Below are 10814 nucleotides of genomic sequence, written 5' to 3'. Positions count from 1 at the left end.
TATTAAATGAATTATTCAGAGGTTCTGTGATGCTTGAGTGTGGGGGTGGGGGGTGGGGGTGAGAGGGGGTTCTGCTCACTGTGTCTTTAAAGTCGTGCAGAGGGGAGCCTACACTAAAAGGAGGGGGCTGCTGTGCGCCAGTTGGAGGTGTCTGCCTGTCGCAGCGGCTTGGGGTTGACATTAAGAAGAGCGTGTCCATGCTTCAGCGGGGAGATACAGCGCGATTTGAAGGCACTGATACTCAGACTGAACTGGTTGCAGGCAGATACTCATCAGATCGAGGATACATGGATGGACAGAGAAATATTACAATCGGAATTAACTTGTCAGCCGGTGCGAGGAATTTCTGGATATAATGGGGAATACGACACCTAAACCTTTAATAGGTGAGACTTGTTATTCATTTATCATTCACGCGGCTTGTAATGCACACACACACATATATATGCACACGGAGCGGTGCCTGTGTGAAACAGCCTGATAGCGGGAAGATACACATGGCTTGTCCTAATTCCTCGAGGCTATACTTGTGTTCGCTCTGCGTAGAGACGCGCTTCCCATCACGGGGGAGCTGAGCGTGATTCCCAGGGAGCGAGTCCAAGCGAGCGCTCCAGCAGCCGCCTTTCTCTGCAAATTCACCTTCCACCCATCATTTATAGAATCCAAACAAGCGATGCAGCCTTAATTAAAAAAAAAAAAGCAAATGTTGACGATCTGCCTAAAGCATGCAAGGATACATCATCAACCAAAGCCAATTCAATGCTCAGTAAACAGATCGAGCTTGATCTATGATAATTCACATCAAATATTATTCAGCATTGGAACTTCAAATCCATTGTATCTCTGATTGTAACAGACAAATGACCAATTTCCAAATTACTTGAAATCAAAGTATCTTATGCATCAAACGGCTCCTAAGTTTCTGCTTTTTGAGTGTCATACTGTGGATTGCTTGCTGCCTCCTTCTTACTTGTTTTGTGTCATTTGCAGAAGCATTGTCTTTATTACTCTTTGTGAAACTGGCTTTTATTTTGGACAGGAACACATTTTTTGCCTCTTTTGTACAACATTGTTAATTCATAGACAGATAGAGTACCAATAACAAATGTTATACTGTAAATATACACAGCTATATTGCCTGGTAATGCTTGGTAATGTTCTTCAGTGATGCCAAGTATCAAAACTGTCTTATGTAAATTACAACCTCAAGTGATTGCCAGGGAATTATTCCTCAATGTGACTTGATTGTCAGCCTGGGTTTTTACATAAAGCTGTCATTATGAGCTCTTAGAATATGACTCTCCGAACCACTTTGTCATGACACCAAAACGTATTACTTGACAATCAGTTCCCCATATCACTTTGATTTAATGTCTGTCACACTCCCACGCCCCCAACAGACCCACTCGGCGGCTAAATGATGTGGTTACTTCCACCAGAGCCAGCTGACACAGGGTTTGGACTGAGAACAGTTAGTCACAGAGAAGCAAGAGCAGCTTGGGTCCTATTGCTTGCACTGTATGGTTTCAATTAACATGGAATTAATAAAATATCTGTGTTTTATGGGAGTATAGAAGAAATGTGCGCAATATACCAGAAAGGAGGTTTTTATAGGTTAATTTTCTCACCGCTCAGAGTTATGTTGCAGACCTATATGTGATGAAGAAGTCATTACATCAGCTATAGAAAGAAATTCAAATGATGTAATTTAGGTGTTTTTACCAGCACATTCACTTTCGCAAGTTCTAAAGACAAAGATGCAACTAAATAGACCATGAAATTCCCTTAAGATGCACCAAGTTTCATGTCCTGCACAGTGAATGAGTTACAGTATGGTGATTACATACAGCCTAGAGATACAAGAGAATAAAGAGTCTGATCATCTCGTAGCCACAGATAACTCTGACGAATGCACATAATCAGTTTTACATTTCAAAAAGCTTCCCTTGGTACAGCAGTGTGTCTTGTGCAGTCTTATGATTGCATTCATTTGTGCATTTTCTTTCATTCATAACAGGGAGACACCGTTCCCGATACCCAAATGTTTCTTTCCTAAATTAATTGGACAACATGAGTTCTAGCAGAAATATACTCTATGTGAAATTTGCTTTTGACCGTAGCAACCTCCAAACTTCAGCTGAGCTTTACTGGTCAGCTGCCTGGACCAGTCTCTGTTTCTCTGCTGTTCTCATCACTTGGGCGGTCCAAGCTACAGGAACCATCGGGTATCACTGACACTGCTGTTCAGTGCACTCCTGACAGTACACTAAAGAGGCTTGCCTTAAAGTCTAACATCAACCTTTAGGGGAAAAAAGGGGAGTCTGAGTACTCATCCATCGCTGACATTGACCCAGTCCCACTTTTACCTCTTATGTACCAGAATTACATTCGAGTCACAGTTTCCAAAAGACTCCTTCAACCATCTGATATTCTCTCAGCTGTGCAATAAAAATCCACTTCAGAAGTTTCAACTACATTTCCTATCCAGGAAGCTGAAAATGACATGTATCTTTGCTCTGTTTGTGCAACACTAGAAAAAATATTAAAGCATATATTTTTTTTGAAAATAGAATATAAAGTAACATTAATATAGATCAATATAGGTGATTGTGAAGTTCTTTAAAGGTGCCCTATAGAGTTATCTCGTAAACAAAGAGTTCAGTGTTCACCAAAACACTGTGCGTATCTGTACGGTCTAATAAATATGTTGAATGTTTTCTTCTCATAAAACTTTTACAGAGCTGATTTATGAACATTTTGAAACTTGTTTACGTTCATGTTTTCTTGCCGGCTGTCTTCTTCTTTTCCAGCTTTGTTGGTGAATTGCTGCTTTTCTTGGCGAATTAGCGCCACCTTTAGTTCAGTGAAAGTATGAAACCGTTGGAAAGAATGTGTCACACCATCCACGCGCACAAATGCGTGTGCTCAAGACAAACAAAATGGGGATCCGCTCATTGAGAAAATGCTCCATATTGCTGTCCAATGACGATCTGCATTTTTCAAACATAACTGTCTATTTATTCGTCTTTATTCTTCGTGATTCTTCATGTGACTCGAAAGTAATGGTCATATACGAGGAGTACAAACTGGGGCTGACATTGACTACGCTGTGAGCTGTGCCTCGCTTCATGATCTATTGTACTATGCCTTTCATCTAATAGTGGCAAGTGTCTATATCAGTCCTCACTGTCGGTCCCTTGACTGCAGACTCGCAGTACATCACTCTGTCAGAGAGATAGTTGAGCCTGTAGGCTAACCCTCAACATGTTTTCCTCCATGCACGGTATATTTTACTCCCTCCAAAGCCAAATTCTCCGAGCAGAAAGGAAAGGGGCACCCGCACATCATTTGAGATGTTACAGATGTTCTTGCTGCTGCTTCATAGTTTAGAATATAATCAGTGATAATGTCTAATTTAGGAAATGTACTGTGGAACATTTCACTGAGTTATTGTCTTTACAGCAGATCACAGTGAATTTTAAACAGAAATGTAATCACTCTGTGGCCCTGGAGGAGAATAGAAACATAGCCTCCCTTTGAATGTTGGATTTCAGCCAGTCTATACCATAAACACTCATCTACAGCTTTAGTTGTATTTAATATTAAACCCAAGCAATCCAAGTCTCATTTAAGCCCATGTTCAGTGTGTCTTGTTTGATTTCAGATCCTTGTTAATTCGTTTTGCGGTGCTCATCAAGAAATTCTTTCCTCAAGTAGGACATTAACTCCTGTGAAGATTAAGCCTTTTATTTGGGTATTTCTTTACTGACTAGGCACTGCGTGATTCATTCTCCACTTCTGAAGATAACTGTGGAGGAATGAAAAGGGCTATTCAGGGTTTGTTTATGCTGTAGGCCAAGGGGGTGTGTAGCCCATAAATAAGAGGAAGACTTATCGTGTCTTTTGCAACGTTCTGACTTTAAAATTTTTTTTTTTTTTTTACGTTTCTCTCTTCTGTGATGCAACTAATATTAGCTTTGCTCAAATATTCCCCAGTAATATATACATCAGAGTTTTGTCTAAATGTACCTTGTTTCAGTTCTGTGGTATAAATGTCCCATAAGGATGTGGTAAGAGGACTGATTTGGGACAGTTTGCCTTTTTATACTGTAAATGTGGGTTACATACTAAAAGAGACTATTGAGTGTACTTGTTTGTACTTTGTAGAGAGGAGCAGAGAGGCTTCATAGTGTCAGTGTGGGGAAGGAAGTGGGTGAGACTGTGGGCTCCTTCACATAACTGGCCTCTGCCCTCTAAACCAACTGCCATGGCCCACTTGCAAACGAGTTATTGTGTGTGGATATGTTTGCCTCTTTTTCCAGCAGCTGGTGTCACTAATTTTACTATCTTGACCTTGTCTGAGTCACACAAAAGCAGACCAGCTGTTCACATACCATGTTGGTCCTCTAATTTAATTGATCAGCTTGAATCATTGATGGGTTTCTCTTCCCTCACTGTACTCCTGATGTTTTTGCACCTACAGATGCGACTCTGCAACCCCGCCCGGTGGCCAGCAGGCAGTACTACACCCTGCCTAACAATGGGGCAGGTGTGGAGAGGAGAACGTCTGCTCCTCCGGTCAGCATCAATGTGGAGTCACCCCGATTTCACCCCCACGCCAAAGGCAAGAATATCAGGCTGGATGGGCAGCTTCGCCGAGCCACTCGCAAGAACAGCTTCTGTAATGGCATCACATTCAGCCATCGGCCTGTGCACCTCTATGAGAAGGTTTGTTTTCATCTCTTTCTTCACTCACCCTGTGTTTAAGTGATACAGATTTAAAGAATAAAAGTGTATTTACATCATTGCTGTTCGTTCAGATGCGTCTTCGTCTGACTGGTGTGCACACTGGCTGGAGTGGAGCTTTACGCTTTGGTTTCACCAGTCTGGACCCCAGTGAACTGGTTGCTACCGACATCCCCAAGTACGCTTGCCCAGACCTGGTGACACGTCCCGGCTACTGGGCCAAAGCTCTGCCTGAGAGACTGGCCTTGAAGGACAACGTGTTGTCATTCTGGGCCGATCGCCATGGAAGAGTTTTCTACAGCATCAATGAGGGAGAGCCCATCCTCTTCCACTGTGGGCTCAGCATTGGCTGTCCCCTCTGGGCCATCGTAGATATCTACGGCATCACTCAGGAGGTCACGCTGCTCGGTGAGCATTTTATCATGTCGTTCACTCACTCTGTGAAAACACTCCTTTAGATTACTTACTGTTTTTTTCATGACTGCAGCTGAGAGAGGCGAGAGGTAGCTGATTCATATACAAGAAGGAAGTGAGAGGAACAGATTTCACAACTGACTGCTGACGAATCTTTACACAATATGTCATTAGTAATTGCATACATCCCTGGTAGTTTGTATTGAATTAAGGATATTTTTTTGACTGTAATCAACTTCATCTGTCAGCTCGAAGGCCATGTATTTTGACCATTGCTTTGACAACCCTTAAACTTATTTTTATAATGTCAACACATTCACAGCTAATTTAAGCAGCTTCCTGTGAGTTCAGAGAGCAGCTGTGCCACAAAGCTCTGCAGCAGCACAGGCCAACATAGTGGGAGTAGGTAGAGCTGCCTGGGGCGGCTCTATGATTCAATGATACGTGCGACAAAACTAGTCACTGTTTAACAGAATGTCATCCAGTCAGTTCCTCTTGAACCTCTCACTCCTAATCACTACCCCCGCTTCTCCTTTAACGCTCTCCCTTACTATCATTTTCCCGCGCTTTGTCTCCTTCTCCCTCTACGCCACCCACATTTCCATCACCCTTTCCCCTGCGGTTCCCTCTAGTACTCACTGGGTGTGTTTATCTTCAGTCTGACAGGAGCAATGGCCATGTTTGGTCAAGACGCAGATCCCAGGAGCTTTGGTGAGGGGCCAGTGCACGCAACTGCTCCAGCAGGACTACTAGTGTCATACTTGTTTATATCAGCCCCTCATACACAGAAAAATTCAGCTCTACTATGAACTCTGTGTATGAATGTATCTGTGCATGAGTTTAGAGAAGAAAGGAAATTAAATAGGGAGGTAAATAAACTGGTGAATGTAAAATAAATTGCTTGTTGACACAGCTTATTTGTACTGAAACGCTTCACAACAAACATCTCAACATGCCATACGAAGGGCTCTCAGCATAGATTCTCGGTCTGAATTGCTGATTGGTTGTTAGGAATGTCTATCAATGTGTTTTATCCAGCACCTTGATAGTGACCAGTGGCTTACTGCACCAAAGATGTTTAATCTTGTATTTCTCATCTTGCTGTCACAGTGGGGAAAAGTATCAAATAGCAGTATGGTAATGGACATGCAGTAAACACATTTGTAACAAATAATGAAAATTTGCTGAAATATTATTTCATAATTTTATATGTTAATTTTTTTTTCGCTCTCTTTTCCCCAAGCAAAAATGCCAATATTCCCTGGTTCTGTCTTCTTAATAGTGACTATTTGCTGCTTTTCTTTGTCCTCTGTGACAGTAAACTGAATATTGTACTGTTAACAAAACCATTAAAGATGTCTCCTTAGGCTCCTTAAGACATTGTAATGGACATTTTTTCAGTTTTCTCATGCTTTATAGGCATGTTTTCTTATCGACTAATCAAGTCATTGAGAAAGTAATCAATTATGAAATTAATCATTAGTTGGGCCCTTATAAAAAAAAAAAACACACATAGGGCAAAAACAAACAAAAAAAGATGCAGCAACATGTGCAATTAAAATCTCAAAGCTTAATGCTTGGGAGAAAAGCTTGGGAAAGATCTATGATACTATGTCTCACTCACGTACATTTTTGTCCATCTTCTCCGCCACAGAAAGCACGTTTGCTGAGAGTGTGGGATCCAGCTGCCTGAGCGCGGCCCGTCTGAGCGCCTATCTGCCTCAGAGTAGCCACGACTCAGCCAATTACAGCAACAATCAGCTGGAGAACAACCAGACTGCCGCTGCCAAGATGGCCAACCTCCAGCTCAATAACTACACTCAGCTCATCCCCTGCTGCTCCTCCACCTCCTCCTCTTCCACACCTTCCTCATCTGCCTCCACTGGATTCAGCGTCCCCCGGGTTGTCCGGGGCCTTCCTTCCCCGCTGGACAATGACTTGCACTTTCACCCTGTCCGTGGCTCTGATGTAATACTCTCTGCAGACCGCTCAGCCGCCTGCATCCACTTTCTGGACAGCAGTCGGACTCTGGTGTTCAGTGACCGGCCGCTGCATGTGGGTGAGACTTTGTACGTGGAAGTTGGCCACCTGGGTCTGCCTTACTTTGGGGCGCTGTTGTTTGGTTTAACATCCTGTGACCCAGCTAGTCTACATGCCGGGGACCTGCCAGCAGACCCTGAGGTTCTCCTGGACCGTAAAGAGTATTGGGTGGTGCACCGGGACTTTCCCATGCCTTGCTCTGGAGACGTGCTCAGCTTCAGTGTGCTGCCCAGCGGAGAGGTGCATCACGGGGTGAACGGAGTGGGGCGTGGCAGGCTGCTCTGCGTGGATTCCTCTCAGGTTCTGTGGGCCTTTTTCACCCTGCATGGGGCTGTCAACAGACTCAGGATACTAGGTAAGCCGAATGAATTTACAGCAGCCAACACGATGTACACACAGGGGTGATATCACAACCAAAACCAAACTATTATTTATTCTGTTTGAATTCAATTCCTAAAATAACATACCCTACAATTTTATTTGTGCAACTGTTGTAATTAGATGAGACTGTTCTGCTTAAGGCTAGCGACTCAAGGCTACAATAGCCACTCCCAAATCTCCGACCTAACTGTCAGTGGTTCCGTTGCATTATGGGTAATGCAGGCACCAAGTTATGTAATGGACAGACATGAGAGTGGTATCAATCTTCTAACTCAGCTGTCCACCAGAAAGCAGGTATTTCCAAAAATGTCAAACTTTTGCCTTAATATAAACATGATCAATGCCCAAAAAGGACACACAGGCTATTCTTGAGTCCAGGCAGCCCCTGCAATTTATTTTTTCCCAGACTAAAGGAATGCAGTTGAGTAGTTTATGTCTGCATGTTGCCTGTTCAGCTTTGAGCTGTGACCTATCTGTCCTACTCCCACCACTCCCACATAAACTCCCATCAGCTCAGATCCCATTCTCACTGGTTTCTGATCCAACAATGTTATCCTCAAACAGCTGAAAGACAATCATCCCATGAAACTTCAAGTAATACAAATATCTAATCCGACTGGTTAAGGCCAGCCAGCGTAACGCCTTATACTCTTGCGGTACATTCAAACAATTCAAGGACACACTGTATTGAAATGATAACAATTACAGTTAAATATACAGATTGTCTCAATGTCACAATTAAAGGCTTTACATGAGTCTAATTATCTGGTATTTGTTGATGTGTATTTATCTTTGTGGCACAGGAACACTGCAGTCCAGTCCTCCCTCCACATCCCCCAGCACCTCCCAGAGCAGCAGTCCAGATGACAGTGACTCAGATCTGGCGTTCAGTGTCAACAGATCCTCCTCTGCTTCTGAATCCTCTCTGGGTACGTTACCAAATGTTAACGGCATGCCTAATGTTACAGTTCGTATAGAAACCCTCATGGGATCACAGCAGGAAGGCTCTTGGTGTAGATCATTTGGGCCGTATAGTATGTGACACTAAACGAGTCTTGGAAAAGGTGTTTTGTCTTATTTTTGAAGTAGCAACAACAGATTTTGACACTGTTAGAGATATTCCTCCATGACTTGGTACATTGTAGAACTGCAGTAATTAGTAAATGAATTGATTTGTCAATCAAACTAACCTGCAACTATTTCATAATCAATCGTTTAGGTTTCTTGTGGAAAAAAACAAAAGCAATTCTTGTTTAAGCTTCTCAAAGATGAAAATTCCTTCCTAGTAAATTGAACTAAGTGGGTTGGACAAAACAAGACATATAATGACATCAAGTGGGCTCTAGGAAGTTGTGGGCATTTTTATCAACTGTTTTGTGATGTTATATAGACCAAACGATTCACTGGGAAAATAATCAGCCGATTAAGTGATTATAAAAATCACTGTTAGGTGCAGCCCTAGTACATCGGCTACATGAGAATTAAGTATGTAAAAGAAACGGTATTGCAGACCTGAAGTTATCTGTGCACATACATCCATGTCTGCTGCGTTTTGAGACCCACATTTCTTTCCTTTCTTTTCATCTAGTGACTGCTCCTAGCTCCCCTCTCAGTCCTCCCATCTCTCCCAGGCTCACTGCCTCTGAACTGCCCCCTTCTGGAAAAAACGGAGAATGCACCATTTGCTTCGACCAAGAGGTGGACACCGTCATCTACACCTGTGGACACATGTGTCTTTGCAACGACTGTGGGCTGAAGCTGAAGAGACAGATAAATGCCTGCTGTCCAATATGCAGGAGGCCTATCAAAGATGTTATCAAAACATATCGGCCATGATGGTCCAGATGTTTAAACAGGTGCTGTGACTTTCAATGCCGGATGCCCCCTGTTTCCCCTTCTCAGGCTTTGTTGAACAGGATCTTGACCCTATCCGGAGATTAGCCACACCAGGACATAAATGTGCCTATATACCCATTTTGTATGGGTAAATCATATCTGGAGATAGACCAGGCTCTTCACACGCAGAACTGTGACGAAGCTCATCGTAATACATAGACTGCATACATGAGCTTCTATATTTTGGCTATGGAAGAAGAGATGAATCATGTGCTCCCATTTTGTATTTTCCATGTGATTACTCTTGTGTCACATGTATTTGCTGAGCAGAAAAGCCTGCTGTGAATATTTTGTCTTTACCCCGGTTGTCCTAGATTTATGTGTGCTTCAGCAGAATATGCGGACCGTAGTCTATGACTTCTAGTGCCTTAGATATTTGTCACATTGTGTGTCCAAGTAATTATGCTAACAATCCTAGCCATATTTCAATGTACAGTTATGAAAGCTTGTGGTGAAAAAGGCACACAGATACAGAATTTATGCAATAAAGGCTATAACAGTAAGTGGAAAGATGTAAGTGTATGTAAGTGTGTCCTGTGGCGTGCTTTAAGAAAAGTATGTTTGGGAAAGTTTGTTTGGAAAGTGTAAAATGTAGAATCTGGTTTTGCACAGTGAGAGATTATTAAAAGTGGATGTGATTAAAATGTGTCTAGCTTCAATAATAAGACTGATACAACTTTTTCTGAAGGTTCACTTAAGAGAATGTAAAGAAACAAGTTCACAACAATCCCTTTTATTTAGCCTTTAAAGATCCATTCGCTTTTTCACCTGAGTGAAGGATCTCTTAGTAATGAGCAATCAGACTTCAGACTGAAGGCTATTACATTTAAAGATACTACTACCAACAATTATTGGGAGTAAAATTTGAAAACTGAATTAAAAAAAGTTGCCATGCCTTGGTTTAAGATATTATTTACATATTTTTTATGCCCATATCCTCATTGCAAAGTTGCACTACTCCAATGTGTATGAGAATGCTTTGATGCAGTACAAAACCTCAATCACTGAGGGACATTTTTCCCTCTATATGAAAGGTATCAGATACAGTACAGCTGAAAACAGACTCTAGAGTCACTTCATATTAAGTCGAAATGTTTTTGTGCTATTTTTTTTTTTATTGACAATGTAATCAGATCACATCTTTGGAGTACGAGAGGAAAGTGGAGAACCAGCAGAAAGCCCACGCGGACAAGGGGAGAACATGCAAACACTTCAGTCCTGATCATGGGGGGTTGGGGAGGGTAAGGAGGGAGGAGAGAATGAGAGCTGAAGGAAAGAGCTCATAGGGGTTCGGAGTAGGATTAGTGGTTAGGGGTGACTGGTAAAGGTTCGGTCCA

General features: G+C 42.4%; 1 protein-coding gene across 2 annotated transcripts in view; it reads left to right on the top strand.

Annotated features, from left to right (window-relative positions):
* The window catches only part of neurl1b (neuralized E3 ubiquitin protein ligase 1B), a 23099-nt gene extending 12978 nt beyond the window's left edge, over positions 1-10121 (top strand). Inside the window, exons 1-6 of one of the 2 annotated variants that reach the window (XM_023402209.2) lie at positions 99-386; positions 4484-4728; positions 4821-5154; positions 6815-7555; positions 8385-8510; positions 9170-10121. In XM_023402209.2, the coding sequence (XP_023257977.1) occupies positions 356-386; positions 4484-4728; positions 4821-5154; positions 6815-7555; positions 8385-8510; positions 9170-9417 (1725 nt within the window). In that variant the 5' untranslated portion in view covers positions 99-355 and the 3' untranslated portion in view covers positions 9418-10121. Of the gene's footprint in view, positions 1-98; positions 387-4483; positions 4729-4820; positions 5155-6814; positions 7556-8384; positions 8511-9169 lie in introns of those variants that run through there. The other variant, XM_087172899.1, reaches the window with a different exon arrangement.
* The last annotated feature ends 693 nt before the right edge of the window (positions 10122-10814 follow it).

Source organism: Seriola lalandi, unplaced genomic scaffold, assembly GCF_002814215.2.
Source record: "Seriola lalandi dorsalis isolate HSWRI2012SDOR001 ecotype SW California unplaced genomic scaffold, Sedor1 jcf7180002053898, whole genome shotgun sequence".
Classification (NCBI taxonomy): Eukaryota; Metazoa; Chordata; class Actinopteri; order Carangiformes; family Carangidae; genus Seriola; species Seriola lalandi.
This window is presented reverse-complemented; position numbering and strand designations above follow the sequence as displayed.